The sequence below is a fragment of the Pectinophora gossypiella genome, chromosome 4 (assembly GCF_024362695.1).
Source record: "Pectinophora gossypiella chromosome 4, ilPecGoss1.1, whole genome shotgun sequence".
Lineage (NCBI taxonomy): Eukaryota > Metazoa > Arthropoda > Insecta > Lepidoptera > Gelechiidae > Pectinophora > Pectinophora gossypiella.
This window is the reverse complement of record NC_065407.1, coordinates 12,952,493-12,977,087: the sequence shown is the minus strand read 5'-3', so window position 1 is coordinate 12,977,087 and position 24,595 is coordinate 12,952,493. Positions and strand designations below refer to the sequence as shown.

The 24,595-nt window shown below is 37.5% G+C and overlaps 3 protein-coding genes and 1 long non-coding RNA gene across 4 annotated transcripts; 2 read left to right on the top strand and 2 right to left on the bottom strand.

Moving 5' to 3' along the window:
• Window positions 1-733: 733 nt before the first annotated feature.
• LOC126366389 (uncharacterized) lies at window positions 734-8,596 on the top strand. The gene is made up of 2 exons (XM_050009497.1): window positions 734-872; window positions 1,143-8,596. The coding sequence occupies exons 1-2, from the start codon at window positions 825-827 to the stop codon at window positions 8,412-8,414; spliced, it is 7,320 nt and encodes a 2,439-aa protein (XP_049865454.1). The 5' UTR covers window positions 734-824; the 3' UTR covers window positions 8,415-8,596.
• Window positions 8,529-9,786, bottom strand: LOC126366391 (uncharacterized). The gene is made up of 2 exons (XM_050009499.1): window positions 9,572-9,786; window positions 8,529-9,405 (listed from the first exon to the last, which is right to left on the bottom strand). Exons 1-2 carry the CDS (start codon window positions 9,605-9,607, stop codon window positions 8,680-8,682), a joined length of 762 nt encoding a protein of 253 aa, XP_049865456.1. The 5' UTR covers window positions 9,608-9,786; the 3' UTR covers window positions 8,529-8,679.
• A 565-nt stretch (window positions 9,787-10,351) lies between these two features.
• Window positions 10,352-23,909, bottom strand: LOC126366390 (protein PTCD3 homolog, mitochondrial). The gene is made up of 15 exons (XM_050009498.1): window positions 23,766-23,909; window positions 23,488-23,670; window positions 23,026-23,254; window positions 22,367-22,590; window positions 21,777-21,873; window positions 20,777-20,938; window positions 19,444-19,618; window positions 18,535-18,665; window positions 17,477-17,595; window positions 16,601-16,685; window positions 15,616-15,757; window positions 14,645-14,756; window positions 13,897-14,095; window positions 12,875-13,056; window positions 10,352-10,494 (listed from the first exon to the last, which is right to left on the bottom strand). The coding sequence occupies exons 1-15, from the start codon at window positions 23,789-23,791 to the stop codon at window positions 10,410-10,412; spliced, it is 2,151 nt and encodes a 716-aa protein (XP_049865455.1). The 5' UTR covers window positions 23,792-23,909; the 3' UTR covers window positions 10,352-10,409.
• Window positions 11,416-14,020, top strand: LOC126366392 (uncharacterized). Its single transcript, XR_007566352.1, has 3 exons — window positions 11,416-11,594; window positions 12,877-13,073; window positions 13,899-14,020. It is a non-coding gene; the product is annotated as an uncharacterized LOC126366392 (long non-coding RNA).
• Window positions 23,910-24,595: the final 686 nt, after the last annotated feature.

The following is a 24,595-nucleotide window of genomic DNA, read 5'->3' as shown; positions in this document are numbered from 1 at the left end:
CTGTACAGCGCCTTCTGTTATATTTGAGGAGCGTAGCCTAGAAAGTCCCTCTGCGCTTAATGCCATTTGTGGGAAATCTACAATAAGGCACGAGGAAAAAGCTCAATTACAATCCGGCCAAATTAAAGCCATCTGAGGCAAAACAAGTAAAAAGAAAGCAAAAGAGTCGAATTACAGATACTTGATAAACTCTCGCCGGTAATCCCTGGGTCCATCTGGGTTCATGGGTCGAATCGATCTTGTTTGAATAATACCTACTAGTTAGATAAGATCGGAGATACAGTAGTATCAGTTATAGCCAACATTGAAGAGAACAATAATCTTATTGGATAAGATTAACAATAGTAATGTCAGATTTTCATGTGATGGTCTAACAACATTCCCGAAAAATTAGAGGAAGTTTTTGAATACCTATTCATATCTAAACGTATTCAAGACAATGTTTTAGAACTCGTGAGAAATTCACAGCTAATTGTTTAAACGTTCGCTCAACGTTTGTTAAATATTTTGGGATCATTCAACCTCTCTATTCTAGTGCAGATAACACACGAAATTTAGCGGCTAAATCTTGGCCAAATACTGCAACAAGATATACGTCATATCAGCGTACAGAAGTGTGGAAAACAAGTCACCGCGGAGGAAATAAGGTGTCACATTATTTGCCTAATGTCGTGTAATCTAAAATGGGATGTACGCAGTGTAAACCATTCGCGTTTGTGTTAACAGTGGACTTATTCGCGGCAGTTGAAATTATCTGAACGAAGCAGAAGCCAGCCATTCGATTGAACGACGTTGAAACGACCAAATGTAACAATCGCCTGGCAATGGCTTTCGAAAAACACATGTATTACGATTTAAAAATACTATTTCTGGTAAGCACATCTTTTAATGAAACATTTTCAGAAACGGACTTTATTTTTACAGTGGTAAAGTTAATGTGTAAACCAAAGGAAAAGAAGTGTGAGAATTTGCGAACGATTTCCCCGATTTATTAAAATAACTTATAAGCAGTGTTTGTTAGGCAGTGTTTCTGTGTATGGAGCACACTCCACCCTCCTTGATTGAGGGGGCCTGTGCCAAGCAGCAGGACGTACATAGACTGTTTAAGTTTAGTGTTTGAGTGTATTGTTTTTAAATTCCAGATGCTCATCGGTCTCCCGCTGATAGCATCGACGAATATCGACTGCGGTGGAAAATCTTTCCACTGTTTGAATTCGACTCATTTTATGATATGTGTGGACTTGGGCGGCGGCGTGTCGACCACTGTAGACGACTTCGTGATACCATGCCCTCCACCGACTGTGTGCCTCCGCAGCAATCGGTTCGAATGTGAATTCCCAGTCAGAACCACTCCGGCACCAACAGTCTTGCCCCTAGAATTGACAAATGAACCTGAAGTAATTACGGAAGCTTGGGAATCGATTGCTGTTACTACGGTGTTGCCGACCACCGAAGTTGAACAGCATTTAGAACTGCACACTGTGAATATAACCCAAGATCTAACAGATACAACAGTGATACCACTAGATACAGTTGTGAACACAACGGAAATAAGTCCCGATACCAATACCGTAACAATATTGGGAAACTTGTTAAATGAAACAACTGCAGGAAATACAGCTGTTGGTGATATAGGTACTGCAGTTACAGTAGAACCTGTTCCACCAGAAACATACGGCCTCACAACAGAAAATACGTTAACCAGTGATGTTTTTATAATTCCATTAGAAACATATAATATAAACAGGACCAAAAAAAGTAATATTACGACGGATTATGTTACTGAATCTAATATAGTCACAACTACGGAATTTATCATAACAAACACTCCGTCAACAGACGCCGATTTGTTAAATAGTTATATTGAAGGTGGACAATTACTCGAAATAAAAGAAAATGAAACTATTGGAATCGACAAAGCAGATACAACGGTTATTACAGTTCTTCCGACTATTGATGATTTTACCAGTGTAATTGAACGAGTTGTAGAAATTGTGAGTACAAAATCTGAAGGTGCTGTGTTGAGTGAAGTAACAACTGAAGCCGTCAGTTTATTGAATAATCTTATAAGTTCAGATTCAACTGTGAGTGTGACCAATAATAATACAGTGGATAGACCGGAACCTACATTTATCGATGCTACTACAATAATAAGCGACACTGTTCTAGAAAACACGAAGTTTGTAGATACATTGAAAATCGACACTGAATCACTAAACGTAACATCAAAATCCGAAGTAAGTGTTGAGACAGTTCCTAGTGCTACCACTTCGTCCAGTGCTTTAAACACTGATAGTATTGTATATACTACAAGTACACTTATAGATGCAGCTACTGATAAACCATCAGAACCTGAAGTAAGTGCTGAATTTGCTCTTAGTTCTACCGTTTCTTCAACTGTATCAAAGGTATCTATAACAGAAGCATCTGCAGGTACAGGTCATAACAATGGAATATCCAAAAACGATAGCGAACCACTGAGTTTACCACCAAAACCTGATAGAAGTGCTGAATCTATTCTTAGTTCTACCGTTTCTTCATCTGTATCAGATGTAAATAAATCGAGAGTAGACAATATTGTATTTATAACAGCAGCATCTGCAGGTGCAGGTTTTAACAATGGAGTATCTAAAAACGATAGCGATTCACCGAGTTTATCACCAAAACCTGATTTAGGTTTAAAAGTTAAACCATCAGAATCCTATGTAACTGCTGAACCTAAACTGAGTTCTACCATTTCTTCAACTGTATCAAACGTAAATGAATCGACAGTAAACGATATTGTATCTATAACAGAAGTATCTGCAGGTGCAGGTTTTAACAATGAAATATCTAAAAACGATAGCGATTCACTGAGTTTATCACCAAAACCTGATTTAGGTATAAAAGTTAAACCATCAGAATTTGAAGTAAGTGCTGAACCTACTCTGAGTTCTACCGTTTCTTCTACTGCATCAAATGTAAATGAACCAACAGTAGACACTATTGTATCTATAACAGAAGCATATGCAAGTGCAGGTTTTGATAATGAAATATCCAAAAACGATAGCGAACCACTGATTTTATCACCACAACCTGATTTAGATTTAAAAGTTACTCCTAGTGATTCTATTTTACAGACTGAAACATTGATAAATGAATCAAATATTGATGGCATCGAATCTACAACAGTAAAATATGTAGGTGCAGCTGTTGACTATGAAACTTTAACAGTGGGTACTGAATCATTGAGTACATCATTGCAACCTGAAGGAAGTGTTGAGACTATTCCAAGTGCTACTACTTTATTGAATACGTCAAGTCTAAACGAATCTGATATTGGTAACCTTGAATCAGCTTCTGAGGCAACTGTAGATGATGCTAGCTTGATAAGTACATCTACAATTCCTGTGACAAATACGGCGCCACTAAGTACGACAGAGACAATAATCACACCTATCTACGGTGTTGTGACTGAAACAGCAGAATATCTTACTATCTCCCCTATTAATGAAACTGTGGATGTACCTAAAGTTGAACATACAGTAGCATTGACTACCATATCAGATGCAGATGTTAATGTAATCAATAACAATACAGATACCATCACGATCTTACCTGAACAATTGCGACCGATATCAACAAATCATGTATCGACAGAAGAAATTGTGAGTCATTCCACAGAGAGGTTAGAGTTGGTGGACGAAATCAATAATTCCTCTACTATAGAGCCAGAAAATATTACGCCTTCAATCGAAATTACAACGGTAACAGGAAAGGAAACTGTCTTTACAGTAGCGGTCACATCTGTAACCACACCAATAGATAGTTCGACAAGTGAACTGCCAACAACAGATTTGGGTGAAATCATTTTGCCAGAAATCGCTGTTGTGACTGAAAGCACAGTATACATTACGACTATTTCTGACACCAATAAAGTTGTAATTGAAACTGGCACGGAGGCAGTTACTGTAGAATCTACACATACAACGGGTTTGACGGAAGGCTTTTCTAACAATGATATAAATAATAATATTACTGAAAGTGCTCCTGACAATCTGACAACGGAACGTGGTACTGATACTTTGTCAACACCTACTACTACTTTTGTTTTGGAATTAACTAAACCAAATGTATTCATAGACAAACAAGTAAGCCAAAATAATATAAGTGATATCACTACGACTACAGTAAGGGACCAAGAAATTATAGAGATGAAAGTCCAAGAAAACACACTAAGCGTTGATAGTGATAACCAAATAAGCAACCAAACGCAGAATAATGAAGTTAATGAATTTATTACAAAACCCTCTACCATTGGCTTGTCCATTGAATCTATTACTGATAATATTCAAATTTCAACGGATAACCCCATTGTTGACACAACTTTGGCAGAGTCAAACACAATAGCTTCAGATTTTACAAATTGGCACTCAACACTACCAGAACTTGCTTATGAAACAAGTTCGACATCTTCTCCTAGTACTGTTTCCGAAATAAATGAGGCAGGACAAGTACAAACAACTTCATCATCAGATACTTTTCTTGTTCTTGGAGTCTCACAAAATAAAGAAGCGATTGTTGAAAATACTGGAATAAATTCACAGATACATCAAGAAAGTATAGGTACTGGAGAGCCTAATGCAGCTGTTACAAATTATATTAAAGAAGATTTGCAAGCAGAAACACCCTTAGTAACAGCCCGTGTATCAAACCATGTTACTGTAACAGAAACCGTTACAAAAGCAGACAAGACTGTTACAGCAAGTGTGGCACAGACTTTGGAAACTGTTAGCACAGCAAAATCAGATAATGTTATTACAACAGATTCTTATGATGCCTACAATTTGAAATCTGATGATGTATCTACATTTACGACAGAAAAAATATTGGAGCGAACTCAACCTGTGTCTGATGGTATAACTAGTGTAGACAAAGACGCCACAAACCTACTTGAAAATGTTTTATCGACCGGAACAACCTCTACAGAATTACCCGTGCCTACAAAAATCTATGAAATCGAAGAAAGTGAAAGAATAACAAACCAATCGACATTGAGCCCAGTGATAGACATTGTCGTACCTTTGGAAACTATATCCACGGATGAAGCATCGCCCACTGTAACAACAGAAATCTATGTAATATCAACACAATCACCACTAAATATAGATGATACAACTTTATTAGAAGGCGATGGAACAAACGTTAACAATACAAATAAATCAACATCTTCTTCAATAAATGTTAAAAATGAAATTAATGCTTTAGAAAATATTTTACTCAACGGGACATCATCTGTGAAGAAAGAAGGCAATTTATTAACAGATGTTAGTAGTAGTAATGTTACTGATTTCAATACTCTGAACAATGAAGCTAACTTTTCAGAAAGCATTGTAATAAATGGATCTGTCGTATCTACCTCTAAAGGATCTTCATTAGATTCTTTAATTGTTGGAAATAGTGAATCAAATCCGTTAGAAAATGTTTTACTGAACACGACTGCTAGTGATACTTCTTTTAAGGGATCATCTACTAGTGAAATACCAGACAGTAGCGTATTAGCAGAAAACGGCGGAAATAATTCGAATATATCTGAGTTACACAACGTTATACCTGAAAATCAAGAAGTAACTCCCTTAAAAAATCATTTACTAAACGGGACGTCTACAGTTATTTCTAAAGGTTTATCTGCAGTCAATGAAAATGGTATATTAACAAAAACAAATGTATCTAATCCTTTAGAAAATCTTTTATTGAACCGCACTAATGCAGGAAGCACATCAATAGCAAAACTAGTATCTGCTAATGAAACTAATCCCTTAGAAAATCTTTTACTGAATGGAACCAACGAAGGAAACGTATCGGTATCAAAATTCCTAACTGCCAACGAATCTAATCCTTTAGAAAATCTTTTACTTAACGGCACTAATGCAGGAAGTACATCAATATTAAATCTTGTCTCTGCTAATGACTCTTATCTCTTAGAAAATCTTTTACTGAACGGAACTAACAGTATATCAGTACCAAAACTTCCGACTGTTAATGACAATGAATTTAATCCTTTAGAAAGTCTTTTATTGAATAAGACAATTGAAACTTCTTTCAACGCACCACAATCTACAAACAATGATGAGATCTCATTATCAAAAATTGCTGAAAATCCATTGAAAAATACTATTCTGAACGAGACTAATCCTGAAGGAACAACGCTCTTGAATGTAAACGAAAGCGCGTTGCCAGAAAGTGAAGTATTAGGTTCTACGATTGTATCAGTTTCCGACGGTGTTGTCACAATACAATATAGTTCTACAGACGCCGTGAGTGCAGTGGACCATATAACTGCCACTGAGCAAACGCTGGCAGTAAATACATCGATAGAACCAATAACCACTTCTCAAGGGTTTAATGTTATGCAGACAGCATCAATATCAAATGATAAAAATACAGACACAATTCGAACTGAAGTAATTTCCGGAAGTAATGATCCTCAAAGTACAGAATCAGATGCGAATACAATCCACGGTCAAGGCAAAGCTGATAATCCGAATACAGATTCCTCATCGCTGAACAACCAGGTTAGTACACTATATACCCAAGAATCTATTTATACAACAACTCCGAAGATAATTATTGAACAGACAGAAAATGTAGAGTCTTTTACTACCACAGTAAAATCAACTGCTTTATTACCATCAGCATACCCTACGACAATAAGACAAAATGCATTAAGCCCTAACAGTGAACTAAATAACTCACAATCGATTGGTAGCATCAGTGAAACTGCAATTGTCAACAATTTGAAAGAAATCAATCTTCCTGGAGAGTTCTTTATCGACGTGGATTTACGTACCGATAAGTTAAACCCACTAGTAAGTACAACCACATCAGTATACGACAAACAAAGTGAAGGATATTTGACTCCAACGGCAGAAGTTATAAACGAAACGGCAAAGCAAACATCAACATCGCAGATTACAAATGAAAAAAGTAATGTGGAGGTTAGCAAAATTAACACAGAACAAATTGTAGTACCAGATGAACATAAAAACGCACCTATTACAGTTGCTCTGACAACTACAACTGTATCACCTTTGTCAACCACTGCACGTAATGCGAGTGAGGTTCAAATCAATACCTTAGAATCGCATTCAACGACATCACCAGTTCAGACACAGGTTACATCTAAAAATCCCGCAAAAAATACCATAGTCAACAAATCAAGCTCAATTAATGTAAATACAGACAAAGTAACGGATTCATTGCCAAGCAATAGTAAAGTAAACAATGTAGGTTCTGTGACAACTTCTCTAAATAATACTATGACAAAGTTATCTGACAACGATCAACAAATCTCGCACACTGTTGTTTCGAACATATTTACCAACGACGATAAAGTTACCGAAGAACAGATGCAGCCTGTTTTTAATGATACACTGTCGTTAACTCAAAAAGAGACGAAAAAAGGCAGTATTAAAACTTCGCCATATATAGAAGATAGCACGATGAAGCTTGCTATAACGTTGCCTGTCGAAGCTGCTTCAGATATTAATACGCGAACAACTGCAAAATCGCATGTAGAGCTTGAACGAAAGACGGTTACACGGGTAGTTACAGAAAACAGTTCTATGAAACCCACAACGTCTATAACTAGTAGTAGTCAGGAGACTTCTACCATAACACCGGTATTCAATTGCCAATCACGTCCCACGGGCAGATACGCTGACAAAGATGACTGTAGAAAGTTTTATATCTGCAGCGGAATAACACGACCTATTACAGGGCTGTGCCCAGCTAACACTGTTTTCAGCGAAATCAGGAAGCAATGCACTAAGAATCTATCACACTGCATAAGAAGGAATGAATTTAAGTGCGTGTCACCAGGCAGATTTAGCGATTATTCAAGGCAAAACATATATTACATTTGTGTTCAAAAAGACCATACATTCCTGAGATATAAAATGCAGTGTCAAAATGGTTATCATTTAAATAGAGCTACAGTAAGATGTTATAAGATACCAGAAGTGTCGAACCAGGCGATATCTGTTGACAAGTCTCAGAGCACGAGCGACAAGAATAAGAGTGAAAAGCATCACGGTAGGAGTGAAAAAAATCAGAGCACAAATGAGAAGAATCAAAGCGTGAGTGACAAAAATCACAGCACTAGTGAAAAGAGCCAAAGCACGAGTGAAAAGAAATCTAAAGAAAAACATAAGACTGAGAGTCATAAGAAATCAAAAAGTAAAAGTGAAATCGATTTTGAGTGTGAGGAAGAAGGGAAGTTCCCTCACCCTGATAATTGTAGAAAGTACTATGTATGCTCTAAAAGTAACCGATCTAAGGAATTTCGCAGAAAATATAAGAAATGTGACTCAGATGAAGTTTTCAACAAAAAGAAGAAGAAATGCGTAGACGAAGATAGCTATGAATGCTCGTAATTTTAACAATATTAACCTGATACTACCTGTAAATACATTTTTTTAGGATTTAAATTGAAATAAATGTACATTCTTTTTAAGCAAATTAATTTATTGTTGTTTTTTGTACCTACTAGTTAATAAGTTATTTTTAAGTACAAATGAATAACTAATTAGTTATAAAATAAAGTTGTTTACATTTCCATCGCTTTTTCATTTCTTACAAATATAATTACGAGGTACAGATTTTCTATTTCAGTCTTCTTATAAACAAACATGATTCCATTCAAGGGTAATAATTACGTGGTCTTCGGAAAGCTGATCCTGAGCTTTGTAGAAATTGGTCTTCATCATCCCTCTCTAGTATAATGCAGAAATGGTTAGAGAACACGGTACATTTGACGGGTATTCCGTTACTGAGAGGTCGCGGGGGACAGAAATACGCGGCTCGAGTGGGGTTCCTTTCTTGTGTCACTGTCAATTTGTAGTTCTTACAGTCGATTGGTCTTGCAGTTTTAGTGTTCGGCGGCGGTGAGATGTCAAATCCAAATTTCTCCAAATGTGATACTCTTAAGTTGTCAACGAACAAGTCTGTCGGATTTTTGGTTACATTTCCTAAAGGGCATTTATATCTGTCAGGGGAGGAGCATGTGCGAGTGAAGCCGTTGAAAACGGTGTCTCCGGTACATTTGAATTTTATTCCTTGGAAGCGGTTTTTATTGGGAATGCAGAGGATGTACCCTTTACAGCCAGGCACGGTTGGATCGGCAATCCTTTCATTGCGTCGGCACCGGACGGTCCTCAACGCAGGGTCCATATAGTTGTTAACACTCTCGCATACGTCGCTGGAGTCTTCATTGCAAATAGTGCCTGCGGGGCAAAGGAAAGCAGGGCCCAGTAAACTGTCACCTTCACATAGTCTTAACTTAGATTTGCCCTCACAAACGAATCCGTACGAGCCGCAATCGAAGCTTCTAGTATACGCCGATCCTGAGCCGGCGAAAAGTACGACCTAGGAGAATAATTAAACATAATAAGTCACTGGCAGATAATATTTCCATTTCAAAAGATAGTGAAAGTGGGACAATGGCAAACAAAAACAGTTGGACATGAGAAGGAAGTTTATAGCGAAGATAAAACTGAAGGTAAATCTTATCATAACACGTAATTGTACTTACCAGTAGCGTAATGTGACACAGTTTCACGAAGGACATTTTTAAAAGCACAAAGAGTCAAGGTTGTGGACTGTGAGACGAGCCAAGCGCGACTAACGGCAAACTATTAGCTTTCTTCTTGTCCTCGGTTCGAAACCAATTATCATTTTTAACACCTTTTGTGCGGAGAAATGAGTCCATGCCACGAGCCCAATGTGTCATGGATACACTTGTTTGCATGTCATATAGCGTAAAAATACGCGCGCAAAACACGATTCTTTATATGGCCCTGTTTGTTTAGCCGCTGTTTGAAAAGTTCTTTTATAAGGATCAACTACGTTTCAATAGAGCAAATAAATAGGACATTTTGACTGGGTAAAAAGATAAATTATAAATTCTACAAATAGAAGCCAAAATTTTTGACTTAGTTTCGAATTTTAATTATGAATTTAGTAACAATCGGTGAGTAATAATGTCCACAACGTTTATTGATGACGTCATATATATAGAACAGCATAGAACATTTTCACGTTACGTAAAAAATATCACAATTCACTAAGTTGTCAAATAGTAGTATAGTTTTAGAAAATGTTCGGTCACTAATTTACATTGAAATCCGAAATATGTAGAAATCCGGGTACGGCGCGGCGCGGTTTAACAGAAATTCCAGAATACCGCTCCGGAACGCTCACATGACGCCTGTGTGTAGAGAACTTTATAGCGCGTACAAAAAATGCTTGTCAGTGAATCAGTCCAAAATATCTACCACTTTTTTTGTCTACCAAATGTATTAAAACAAAAGTATATGTATAAATCTAAATGCGTACTTTATTAATCTACAACTAATATATTAAATTAAATACTATTCATCATAAGACGACGTTTCGCTGTCGCTGTCAGAACTGGTTGAAGACTCCGCGTCTCTCGCTGGCGCTCCAGTTTTGGCACTGTGGACAATAGTAACATATTTATCTTATGCCTTGGGGTCTTTGTCCAGATGATACCTGGACAATCAGGTGATCAGCCTGTAATGTCCTGCCCAAACTAGGGATCACAAAATAAAAATCACGGTGGGGAGACATATCACAAAAATCACTTTGTGATCCCTAGTTTTGTTAAGACGTTACAGGCTTGTCCCTCATTGTCCGAAAGTAAGATAATCCGTGCTTCAGAAGGCACGGTAAGCCGTTGGTCCCGGTTACCACCTAATGATGTAAGTATGTAGTCGTTACATGAGTCATATCAGGGGCCTTTGGCGGCCCAATAATAATCTTGATACCAGGGTTGATGAGGTTGGTCATTGACCTCACAACCCATACGAGAAAAAGTAGCGATACAAATTGCTATCCTAGTTGTTGTTGTTGTGTCATCTAACATGATGGACTAATGTTATGGTTGATAGGCTGATCCCTTATCACCATAAGGTTCATCATATCCAGCTTACGACATCGTATCGACAGTGGCTTCAGTCTTTGATTACTTGTGGCTCTGCCTACACCATTAGGGATTACGGGCGTGAGTTTATGTATACATGTATGTGTACAAGTTGCTATCAATATGCACCTACTAATAAACAAGTCTAAAATATAGCGATGTCATAAAAAAATGTCCTCCACTGTTGAACGAGATTAACCCACATGTAATTTTGTTATCACAAAAGCTATCACTAAACAGAAAGAATTTCCAAAATGATGATAAACGTAATTCTCAGAACGGAAACGCGTGTATTTTCATTGAATCACCACATAATTGCGACACGATGTTCGCATTCTTGAAGAAACGTGTAAATTACTACAAATATTTGTTTAAATACCTTAAGTTGTAATGATAACTATTCCACGCGTGGATGAGGAAAAACTTTAATTGTATCTTTTTTTTCTATTTTGTAACGAGGCTTTGAACACCCTTAGTGATCATGCCGCTAGCTGGTGTCAAGGTCGCTATTCAACCCCCAACGACATGGCTCATGTAACAACAACCTACATACTTAAGTAATTAGTAGCCGGGATCAACGTGAAATGAAATGAAATTTATTGTCATAAATGTGGTAAGTATATCGATGGATGTAAAGCTTATAGCGCTCAGCACATTTAGTCATGTTGTGACATGCAATAATAACTACTAAAAAATATTACAAAAACACTTATCTATACAGGGTGTTAGTGACATCGTAACGAATACTCAGGGGGATGATTTAGGCCATGATTCTGAGTTAATATCAAGTGGAATTTTTCGTCGCAAAATTCATGTTTTTTTTAGTTTTTTTTTAATTATTTTCAATTCTATAATTTTGCGATGAAAAATTCCACTTGATATTAACTCAGAATAATCAGCTGAATCATCCCCCTCAGTATTCGTTACGATGTCACTTACACCCCACACAAGTACATACGGTAGCCATACAAGTAGGTACGGGTGTTAGTGACACCGTAACAAATACTGAGGGGGATGGTTCAGACCATGATTCTGAGTTGATATCAAGTGGAATTTTCAGTCTGAATATTCCTGAAATTTTTTGTGTGTTTTTTAATTATTTTCAATTCCATACTTTTGCGACGGAAAATTCCACTTGATATCATCTCAGAATCATGGCCTCAATCACCCCTCAAAGTTTTCGTTACGATGTCACTAACACCCTGTATAAAAAAAGAAAGAAAAGAAAAAAACCTATTTATAAACTGAAAAACTCACTTAAGTATGCTATAAAACTGCTTCCCCTTTAACCACTTTTTGAGTTGGGATCTAAACTTTAGATGCCCTTCGAAACACGGATCATCTTACTTTCGGACAATCGAGTGATCAGCCTGCAATGTCCTAATCAAACTAGGGATCAGAAAACGTTATTAAGTTTGAATAGTTTATGCTTTTAATAAATATGATGAGGGTATTCGGTAATAATGACCTAGTTATGGTCATTATTACCGGATTTATTTCATTAAGTTTGTAAACAGCACACTCTTAGAACACTTTACCCTAGTGATGTCCACAGATTATATTAAATTTTATTTATTATAAACGGCACTTAGCAAAGATAATTTGCAATAAATCTCTCTTGACTTTGTTTTTTTTTTAAACAGACTACCTTTAGAGGTCACATGAAGGTCAAATAAATACAGGATTATTGATAAAATAAACAGCATCCGGCTGATTTGAGAGCTAAACATAGAGAAATAAACCTAATTAAGACGAAATGTCGAAATGGCTTTAGAATTAGCGTAACTTTTTTTTCCTAAGCAACATCATTGCCAAGAAAAGCAGTATTGTTTTTACCGACTTCGAAAAAGGAGGAGGTTCTTAATTCGACCGTATATTTTTTTATTTACTTACAGCTGATATGCCTCCACAACAGCAAGAGCGGAGGGGTGTAGTTTGGGAGCGAGTTCTGTCGGCGGTTCTTGCAACAACGCTTGCACCTCTTCAGTGGAGCGGTTCAGCATCACGGCCAGGGTGGACACACTGGCTGTGAGGGCCTCCTCGAACCCGCATTCTGCTAGGTAGCCCACTGCCATCTGTCGGGTAAAGATAGGTATATAGCTTTTTTTAATACTTAGAATCAGATGACGGGAGAACCGACGGAGTGAGACAGACAGAGTGTGAGAGAGGGAGAGAACTGGATGACAGAGGGAGAAAAAGAGAAGGGGAATAATATTTAAGATAGATCGTGCGGCGTGGCTGTATGGCTGATAATGGTGGTGATTCCTGTACAGTCATGAGCAGTCATGTACCCACTTTAGAACCCTGTCGCACTATCATATTTGACATTTAATGAGACTTACGGTTTAATTTGTCAAAAAAGTTAATGTGACAATGGTTTCAAAGTGTATACATATTAGTACTCTTGACCGTACATAACGTAAATGTATACGTATTTACAACACGATTCGGCGCTTGTTTTAGAAAAAATCCTTAGAGAATTTGTTTATATTTGGTAGAATTTGGAATCGGAAATCAGAATCATTTATCCAACGTAATTATCATGGATAAACTTGTTGAACTTGTTGTAACATTTTTGAATTTACGCCATTTCGCAAGGTGTTATGGCTGAGGAGAAGAAATGACAAGAAACAGCAACACATCTTTTAAATCAATGAGGGTATACATTACAAGTTATGTAATAACTAGAGGAACATATTTAATACCAGACATTTTTATCATTTAGGTAATCATTAACCTTATAATAAGTTTTTTTTACATGAGCTTTAAATTTATTTTCTGACAAATGGCCATACAGCCATAACAGCCATCTTAATTACATCATAGTTCGATCGCTTTTTTAGAAAATCTCCTTAGCGAATGTAAGTCTATTTGTTTATGGGATGTGAGTGGTTTGTATATTGTAAAATACTTACAGAAGCGATGCCCTGCTTGCCTATAGTCGCAGCTTTACTCGCGACCTGCGCCAGCGCTTGCGGGTTGTGCGGCACCCCGGCCGCCTCCCCGCGCCGCAGCCGCTGCAGCGCCTCCGAGACCGTCTCCCACGCCGGCGCTGCCGCCTCCGCCTCGTCTGAGCACAGCTCGATGATGTTCGACAGGGCTGACGCTGATAACCTACGTGGAAAGGAAACAACCATTCATAGCCTTTATTGTACCATGTTTTATGAGTCAAATAAATAATTTTGAATTTGAATTTTGAATTTGAATTTCGAATTTGAATTTAGCGTGTATACAGTGACACCGTTCCGGATACTGAGAGAGCTGAATCAGCTCTTTCTCTCAGTCTGAATCAGACCGTGATTCTGAGTTAATACTCGTATCAAGTAGAAATTTCCGTTGCTGGTTTAGTGCTGGGTCTGCATTCCTACTTAATCTCTGCGACTATGTCCGATATTCGACATAAACTGATTTGGTTTGAATTTTTTTATGGAATCGTTAATAGGCTCCGTTACACTCAGCTTTCTTAAAAAAGATACGATGAAGACGTTCATATTTCAAAAACGTGAAGGTGAAGAAAATTTTCGGTTTGAAATTATGATCGGTTTAAGTAGGGACTAAACACCATTTCAAAAAAATCCAAAAGGGCAGGCAATAACTTAAGACCTCTTTAAAATCAGCCATAACTAAAAAAAAAAACTTTTTAAGATGAACTGAATTACTCACTTGAGGTTGGTAGGTGCGCGGAGATCTTTCGCTTCTTCTAGTTCCTCCGCAGTCTGTCCGTACTTGAGGATATCTATGGCCGCAGCGCGCATCTTTGCCTTTACTTCTTCATCTGAAACAACATACATAAACTTACGATGTATTAAAACGGATATGATGAACATTATGGACAAGGGAACAGTCCATCATGTAAAATGGACACAATCCCTCTGTTGAAACGTTGTAACAACAATATTGATTACTGAAATATATTTATTTAAGTTCTACTCGTGAGAATTAAAATTTATTTTTATTATTTATTTCTCCCTCTCTTTATTTAAGAGCTGCGCTCTTGTCGGTGGAGTAATCGTCATTACTCCATAGATAGGGCGTGTAGAACGGTGGTTGCCCCAATTGCCTTCCGTTCGTTCCGTTCGCCGTTCGTTCGTTGATTCTTTATTTATTAGTATTTATACATGTGATTATTATGCGTGCCACGCTTTGGTAGGGTAGTATTTCCATACAAAAACTTATGTGTTACCACTTATTTTATTAGTAAGAATCGATTGCCAGTATGATGCCTTCAACACAAAAGAGAGTCTTTGTACAAAATTGCAGATTTCTGAGTTCAACGGTTTGGGTTAAACGTCGATGAGTCAGTCCGTGTATGACTTATGTTTTTTTTTAGGATTGCGTAGTAACAAGGAACCTTTTCACGTTCACCTGTCTCCTCTTCCTAAGTTGTGCATTTGGGATAAAAGTTGTCATTTTCATATGCTCAGCGGTAAAGGAAAACATCGTGAGGAATCCCACATTTCCAAAAAATGCGTTTTGGAGGTGTGATATGTGACCTAATCTGTATTGGGCTGGATTTTCCTTACACTGGACAGGCAGTAGCGTCTGTAAAAGACCGGTCTTGTCAAATCTTCTGGTTAAGTAAGGGGATTCTGTGAAATTGGGGTAACGGTAGGGAGTTGATGAGCCAGCAATACCTTGATACTGGTAACAGGAGCACATGGCAGCGAGTATCTGCTCGACCAGTCTGACCCGCTTGGCGTGGCCAAACACCACGAGTTGCGACCATGACTGTGCTAGACGGTCGCCTGCCCCACCCACTTCCAACGTCTTTATTATCTGAACAAAAAAAATATGTGAAATGAAGCGAAATCAATCGCCTAAGAATATCGCTAATTTTAGCCAAATGTTTCGCGCACTAGGCTCAAGATAAATTATAAAATTCTGATCACTAAATAAATACAAATCTAAAATTAACGAAAAACATTTCCTTTTTTCTATTCAACTTATTAATTAATTTTAATAAAGATAAACGTAATAATAAGTGCGACACTTTATCACGCTTTTCTATGACGTCACAGTGTGCTTTTTCATACAAGTTCCATAGTAATTTCGTGTTTTGACGTTTAGTAAAAAGTAACTGATTTGACTAGTTGTAAACTCGTGCTCAGTTACTCTTTAACAGCTTACGGCCAATTAGAACTGGGCACCGTCAGGCCTGTTGTCTTAAATTTTGCACCGGGTGAGAGCTGAGAGCCGCTCCTCACTTGTCCGGCCAAGTAGTTAATGTAAAAAATAAAAAAGTTACGACACACATATACATTTACAACATTAAAATATACACACAATAACATTAATATTTAGTTGGAAAACATAAAGGTATATGGGTGCCGCAGTTCACCAAAAAAGGCCAGGGTTCAGTGAAAATTTACCCAGAGGGCAACACTGATTACACTGAATGTCATCTGCGGCAACTCAACAATAAGTCACTATAAAAAAATCCGGCCATTTAGAGTAGTGGGACTCAGCGGGGGTGAGGTATATATGGCTCGGCACAGGTACGAATTGGTGCGGCGGCGGGGGGGGGGGGGGGGGGTTCCATTTCTGTGTCATATCCTTTATTCTACGGTTGATGTTTAAAAGAAGAACGCAATAAAAGTCCAATAAATCGAATAAACAAACCTCTTCCATAACAGACGGCTCTGGCACGTATACATTTGGCACCAGAGTGTCGAGAAGCTGCAGTGTCCTTTCAAACGGCGCGTGTCTGAAACAAAACATGTGTGGCGGTGTATAAAGTATTTAAGAATGAAAAAAAAAAATGATTGCCAGTTACAGTTTACATTTTTCAGAACTAGGCAATTATGAATACGGGCAAAAGGAAATCGCTCAGCTTGTGCTGTGACAGAGTCATACTATGGCACCATCTAGCGCTGGTTTTCAGACATTTCCTCTTCCTGGAATATTGTGCGGAAGTAATTGCCAACGAGGGCTAGAGGACATTAAATAGAAATACACAGGGTGTTAGTGACATCGTAGCGAAAACTTTGAGGGATGATTCAGACCATGATTCTGAGTTGATATCAAGTGAAATTTTCCGTTGCAAAACTATGGAACTGAAAATATGATTATGAGTATGATTAATAAAAAAAAAAAACACTAAAACTTTCATGAATTTTCCGAAGGGAAATTCCACTTGATATCAACTCAGAATCATGGTCTGAATCATCCCCCTGAGTACACTGCCCACCCCACCCAAACGCGGATCCAGGGGGCGACAGGTAGGGTCGTGGGTGGCTACTGCAATTTTATCTAATTCTCTACGGAGATAGGTTGTCCGCGACCTGGTGACCCCTCCCTGACATGAAAGCTGGATCCCGCAAGGAGGTACAGTCATGAGCAATATCATGTACCCATTTTAGAACCCTGTCGCACTATCATATTTGACATTTAATGAGACTTACGGTTTAATTTGTCAAAAAAGTTATTGTGACATGGTTTCAAAGTGTATACATATTAGTACTCGTGACCGTACGGGCGTGATTTCGTATACCATACCTGCAAGCGACTGTGACGTAGTGCCTGTAATATATGCTCTCCTTGTACGCATCGCCGACCAGTTTGTAATTATTTCCTTTCATTAGGAGAGCATGTACTCTTTCCGCCATATTTATATCCTAAAAATAAGGGTATAATTAGAACAATAATTATTGGTTTTATAGATTATTTCTGAATAATCATTATAACAGTTTTTTAAAACAAAAAGTTTTAACTGCAAAAAATGCAATCAAGTGAATAGGGTATATACAACTGAAAAAGTCATCATCACCAGCCCATTAACGTCCCCACTGCTGGGGCACGGGCCTTCCCTATGGATGGATAGGGAGATCGGGCCTTAAACCACCACGCGGGCCCAGTGCGGATTGGTGGTTATTAACGACTGCTAATGCAGCCGGGACCAACGGCTTAACGTGCCTTCCGAAGCACGGAGGAACTCGAGATGAAAACTTTTTTTTTGTGGTCACCCATCCTATGACCGGCCTTTGCGAAAGTTGCTTAACTTCAACAATCGCAGACCGAGCGCGTTTACCGCTGCGCCACCGAGCTCCTCCTACATTTTATTAAAAAAAAATATTAAATAAATAAGGGACTTTCCAGGCTCCGTTCACTAAAAACAATATAGATGGCGTTGTACAGCTCGTGATAATTACTTGTTTTGTTATTACTCGGGTACATAATTATTCCAAAATAAAATGTATAATGGCTGAAGCATATATAAAATTAATTGTTGTTGACAAAACCCGGTTTTGTACAGAATCGACTGCCTAACCGACCTTCAAACCCGCGAAGGGAAAACCAGCTCAATACAGGTTAGGTCGCATACCTCCGAAACGCATTTCTCCGGAACGCGGGTTTCCTCACGATGTTTTCAGTTCCCGCTGAGCACGTGATAATAATTTATGATCCAAACATGAATTCGAAAAAAAATTTGAAAATCGTTGGTTTAGGTCCGTGCTGGGATGGGAAGCTGGCACCTCACAGTGAGAGTCGAACGTTCTTCCAATTGGGCTATCACGGTTTTTATTCTAAGTACAAATTTATAAAAGTACACTTACTTGTAAGTGATCACTGCACACACTCATGGCTGTTATAAAGAAGTTTGTGTCGGTGGCTTCTGTAGGGTTTAAATTATCTCTCTTCTCCAAATCATTCAGTATTGTTGATAGTATATCTACGCGAGGTCCTCCTACAAATAAAGCAATGAGTTATTATTAACTTTATCACGCCTCCCGCCTGGAAGCAACCTAGCGTGGTCGACATGGAAGTCCTTAAACAGGTCCGGACACAGGTTGGCCGCTGCAAGGATAATCTCTGCAGGTGGGGATACCTAGTTGATGGTTCACCTTTTATGCTGTCCTAAATGCCCTAACACCTGCACTATTAAAGAACTTCACGAAGCCACTGCCAATGCCGTAAGCGTGGCTAATTACTGGTTAGCAAAAAATTAATATCGATCGCCATCGACTCGCAAAGAAGAACTTTATCACGAGGGAATACGGGCTCGCTGATTAGTGTATGTCAGTTTATCTAGAACAATGGTTCTCAACATTTTTGTGACCTGAGTCCGCTTTTAGTGGGAGTTGGTAGCCCGGGACCAACGGCTTAAAGTACCTTCCGAAGTCATCATCTAACTTTTTTGACAATCAGGTGATTCAGCCTGTAATGTCCTAGCCTAACAAAGGACAGTCACACAAATAGATTTTCGACATCATTACTAATTTAAGAGCCACGCTATTGTCGGTGTAGCTTTCTACTCCATGCTACTTTTTAGGGAAAAGTAGGGCAGTAGTTTCCCTCTTTCCTTCTGCCCCGCAGTACTCTGCGATTGTAATTTTCGACAGTGTCCAATATATTCTAATAAATAAGAAGAGAAAGTCTGGATCACGGATCGTATCGTAATTTAATTGATACATTTTAAATAACTAACGCTTTTTTTTTAAATAACATGTTTGAAAGATACTCACGCTCCTTGCAAAACAGGCAGAGCAAGTAGTAGTACGCAGAAAGTCCAGGTTCTATGCCGAGCTGTCGGAACTCCGCTAGGATTTGTAGAGCGCATTGCTGCAGCACTTTGCCACCACCCCACGCTGATATTGACCGTAGGCAAGCCGTCAGAGTTTCCTCATTTGGAGATATGCCCTGAAAAAATATTCATGAGAATGTTTAAGATTAATGGTGAGATATCTTGACAGATAGGACTTATCCCAACCCCACTTATCCCAATCGCCAGATAGGGATCTACATCCCAACAGGCCTTACGGCCCTACGGCTCGACAACGGATTTCCACTCCTCGCGATCTTATGCAGCATCTGTAGCTTGCTTGCTCCCATGATCTGCCGAGTTTTTTTATTCCCGGTCAACCGAGCGTTGCCAGGTCTCTTTGGGCCCCTTTTCGCGTTTTCCACGCGCACACCAGGTCAGAGCTCGTGGGGACGGGTATTCCACAGGTCTTCTAAGGACGTGACCAATCCACCGCCATTTCCGTGTGCGGATATCAGCCTCTACAGTATTTTGCCCAGTCCATCTCCACAGTTCTGTGTTTGTAATAGTTTTAGGCCAGAAGATCTTTAATATCTTTAATAATAATAACACCTGTCAATTGATTGTAAGTTTAGCCAATCACAGAACTGACTGATAGAGACTCAGTTAGGTACATGAACGCCCATTCTGTTTTCTTATGTTGTTTAAGAACAAGGGAAGGCGTTTGTATGGCCATAGAGGTTTCGTATTGCTGGATTGGGAGTAAAAAACATATATGCATTCAGCTGTTTATCAAATCCTGTGTATAAACTGGCTAAGAATGGTGAGCATCACGGGATTCCACAGCAAAAGTGGCCATATTTCTTTCCCGTTGTGGATCACAGGGCGTGAGTTTATGCAATTTGTTGAGAATCGCAATATAAAACCAATGCAAAGAATTTCATCTTTATAAAGTTAATTCCACCCACTCCATTCCATCTAAGGACAACTAGACGTCGACAGGCTTTCCATCCTTACGTCGTAGATATACCACCAAACCACACTAAACGTTTTGCCTCTTCCTTTTTGATGCGAACAGCAAAGGACTGGAACTGTCTGCCGTCGTCTGTTTTTCCAGATCTTTATAATCTGAGAGTCTTCAAGGCTAGAGTGAATAGGCATTTGCTAGGTAAGCGTGATCCAGCCTGACCACATCGTCGAGACTGTGGTCAAACGCGAACCTATATTTTTTCACCTTTGATGAGTTTGCTCAATAACTATAATATAATGTTGACAGATATCACATCATAATATGACTATGAACTAGTAATTCCTACCTGTTCATTCATTTCTAAGAGTAAACCTTTCAGCGCATCTATCCTCAAAGCCGTTCCTTCTTTGAGGAAGCCAATGCAACCCAAGAGCGAGTTATAGACACCGGTGGATAGTGGAATGCCTTTTTCTTTTGCTTCTTCTGCTAGCATGTGTGCTCGTTCAGCCTATAAGAAAAAAAAAAGAAAATTAAATCAACAAATCTAATGCATTATTATGAGATTTAATATATATGTTTGTGTAGTTTATTACTTTTTTTTTACTTGAATGTTGTATATGCCTGTAACGGAATAACATAAGGTAACTGTCTCTTCAAATTAAAATTTCTAAAATATATTTTTTCAATAGGTACATTTTGAATCGTCATTTTTTACATAAGGAACGTTTCATCCGCCTAAAATGATATTTTTCCTCCATGATATTTTTATGTAATTAATTTTCTATGATAGGTACCGATGATATCTTATATAAATAAATAAACAAAACTAAGTACTATACTTTTTTTTCTAAATTATAGAAGTTACAGATTTAAAATAAAAATAAATGTTGTATAAATAATTTTATCACATTTCTTTATAACTAGTGAACTGTACATTAGTACCTAACATTTCGAGTCCTTTTTATTTCGAAAGTTTATCTTGTCTATTAAAAAGTTATTATAATTTTAAAAGTGCAGTACTTAGTTTTGCAAGCTAGTGTTGATCTTAGTAAATGTGTTCATTTTCTTTTGTTTTTATATGAAGTAGTTTGAATTAATATTCACAAAGAGAAAATTAAATCGAAAGAAATCTGGCTCAGATGGGACTTGAAACCGCAGCTCGTAACAAGTCAGGGCGAGCGTGTTAACCATTACACCACCGGTTCTCCTCCTGTCCATGCGAAATGCTTTCGATCTATGTATGGTCATTAAGCCGACGTTGGCACCATCTATCTAGAATATTGAGTACTAAATGTGCATTAGTATGGCTGAGTGCTATAAAATCAAATATCATTTGATAATATTACCTGAAAGTATTTAGCCATGCCCTGAATAATAGCACAGTAGGTTTCTGGGGTTTTTGGTTCCATAGAAGAGAAAATCTTATCAGCAAGACCGCCTAATCTAAAAACAAAAATATTGATTATTTTTTAGTTTTGTAACTGATTCAACAGTGGTAAAAAAATTAAATAAAAGTTAAATTTAAAACTTGAGTTCCTTTAAGGCAACACTGACTAGGCACCTTCAGGGGAAGTACTTAAGTACTAATATTGTTTTAATGTACGATAAGCTGCAAAAGTCCAATCAGTTTCTTGCAAAGTAATAAATGTTGTTTCTGTAATAGACCAAAAACACCTACAAAAACATAAATTTTATAATTAGGACATCTAATGGTTCATAATTTCACCACTGTTTACAAATAATAAGACTGAACTTTTACTCTTTGATTGTACCATTTATTATACTTTCCATGTGACATGTAATAACATTATTATTACGAAATAAATGAATATAAACATGAAGCTTGTTACACTGTCGACACTTTTTTAGTTTCTAAGAGGCAGAATGGCATCAAGAGCAAACACATTTGATAAAAAAAAAAATTAAAAAGTTATACCTCCAAGTGGCAGCTTGTCTTTCCCTAGTGCTGGCTGCAAACCATCTCTCTTCCAGCCACTCATCAGAATCAGGCTCTTTTTCATTATAGAAGCACAATAGCTGAAGGAAGGCTATCTTCAGGTCGTCATTAACCCCCTCAACTCCACCAAGTAGTTGGAATACTTTTATCGAGTCCTCTAATAGACAATTCTGTATAGTATACTTTAGATCCTCTTCTGTGACCTGTTATAATATGTTTGTTAATAAAACTCATCAATTTATCTTAAACAGTAGATAAAGTAATAAAAATACTCAAAGTACCTACTTTGACTATAATAATAATACTCAAACTACCCTACTAACATTGAATGCTTTTCATTGTCTATTATAATGTTCGAGTCAAATAAAGAACATTTTAAGTTAGTCAAATTCTTATTTTTTAGAATTAAAAATAACTACTAAAGAAAATTTGTTTTTGTTGAACATTTTCTACAAATGCAATTCATGTTTTGTTAGTCAAAGAAAGAACAGTTTAAGTTAGACTCTTATTTTCTTAGATTCTTATTTTTTTAAATTTAAAACTTAAGTAAATTAGTTGAATATTTTCTACAAAGGCAATTCACATTTTGAAAATCAAACTTTACTTTTTAATTCTTTATGAAAAGCAAGTTCTCTCACCTTACTCTCATCATTGTAAATAGGTTTGGGACTAAAAGCTTCAATTTCAGGTGCGGCATTGATGTATGGTGTCTTCATCTTGCCCGGGGGGTCCCACTCCCTCATTGTGAACAAGTCTGAATGCTCGTCCCTGATCCATACTGCTGCTTTGCGACCTGCCTCAGCGGCCAGGGCATACGCTCTCTTTCGGAAGTTTGATAGTGGGATTAAATAAGGGTCATCGTGGTACCTGAAAATGTTTTGTTTGTTGTTGATTACAGTTTATTTCTTGAAATAAACATATATAGTCTCAATATTGCATACAGGTCTTCGCTAATGAACTACGGGTTTAATATATGAATTGAAAGTAACCTGTAAAGTTGGCTTAGAATAATAATTTTACTATTAATCTTGTTTGACTATTAATCTTGGTATATTGTTATATAACAAGGAAGAAACAGATAAGGAAGGGGGTTTACATACTTGTAGTGTGCAGCTGTGGGGTCCGGTCCGACAGTAGCAGATAAAGCCTGCAGGATATCAGTGGGTCCTCTGGGAATTCGAGGGGGCGGTGATATTCCGTCATTAGAGACGCTAGTCTGAGGCAACTTCTGCCCTTCTATGGTCGAGACAGATCGACAGAAACACGCCAACCTCGACCATTGTCTGTTAAAATCGAATTTTGAACATAAAAGTAAGTACAACCTAAATAAAAAATAAAATGTAGGAATACGACCTTTAAGAACACGATTATCACATACCTGGGTATAATTACATTGGTGTACATTGTGTCCAGTAATTAACAAAAGTTATTGGCCGTATTTACAGTTAATAATCTATTTTATTCAATAATAAGTTCTAACCTCAAAAACCATAATAAAGTTTGGTTTCGAGTTCCGTTATACGTAAAATGCTTACTTTCCTACTTTGTGATAGGGACAACGCTATACATCATCACAAGCGAAAACGTGATAGCAATAAATAAAATAATGGAACGCACCATAAGATATGTCAAAAAAAATAGTTTTTAGGGAATTAATTGGGCGCTGTAGACAATTTGTTTTGCATAGTAGTTACAACTATCTAGGTAAGCGATAGAACTCTAAAAAAGAGACTTCCCTATTTGCTTAATAGTTTGCCTGAGAACATCCGTCTAGAACCAAATAAAAGTAAATATAAAAAATTACTTAAACAACACCTTCTAGACTCGTGTCCTAGCTAACTTATTGTATGTTATTAATTGACTATTAGATATAAGTTTATTATTAGTAGAGACTCTTTTCCTGCAGACAAACTGTTTAAACAGTTTTGCAGGGCATTGATAATTGTATTTTTAGTATTAAGATTTAATAAAATAAATAAATAAATAATAATAACGTAAAGAACAAAAAAGTCGTACCTATCTTCTTTTCCCAAGAGAATACTTGATCCTTGCCCAAGAGGCACTTATACTTAGATAAAAGGATGGAGGAAAGATGGAGGAAACATCATATCCCATCTTAGGACTTCGTATCAAAAGTAGCTGCAAGTTGTATTTTAAATGAGAACCTACACGAGGGTCTGCCCACCCCATTACAAATATGGTCGTTAG

Coding starts and splice junctions, on each gene's coding strand:
- LOC126366389 (XM_050009497.1), top strand. CDS start 825: ATGGCTTTCGAAAAACACATGTATTACGATTTAAAAATACTATTTCTG. Junction 873..1,142: donor ATTTAAAAATACTATTTCTG/GTAAGCACATCT, acceptor TTTAAATTCCAG/ATGCTCATCGGTCTCCCGCT.
- LOC126366391 (XM_050009499.1), bottom strand. CDS start 9,607: ATGTCCTTCGTGAAACTGTGTCACATTACGCTACTG. Junction 9,406..9,571: donor TGTGTCACATTACGCTACTG/GTAAGTACAATT, acceptor TTATTCTCCTAG/GTCGTACTTTTCGCCGGCTC.
- LOC126366390 (XM_050009498.1), bottom strand. CDS start 23,791: ATGTACACCAATGTAATTATACCCAG. Junction 20,939..21,776: donor GCATGGCTAAATACTTTCAG/GTAATATTATCA, acceptor TTTTTCTTATAG/GCTGAACGAGCACACATGCT. Junction 14,757..15,615: donor CTCCTGTTACCAGTATCAAG/GTATTGCTGGCT, acceptor ATGTTGTTTCAG/ATGAAGAAGTAAAGGCAAAG.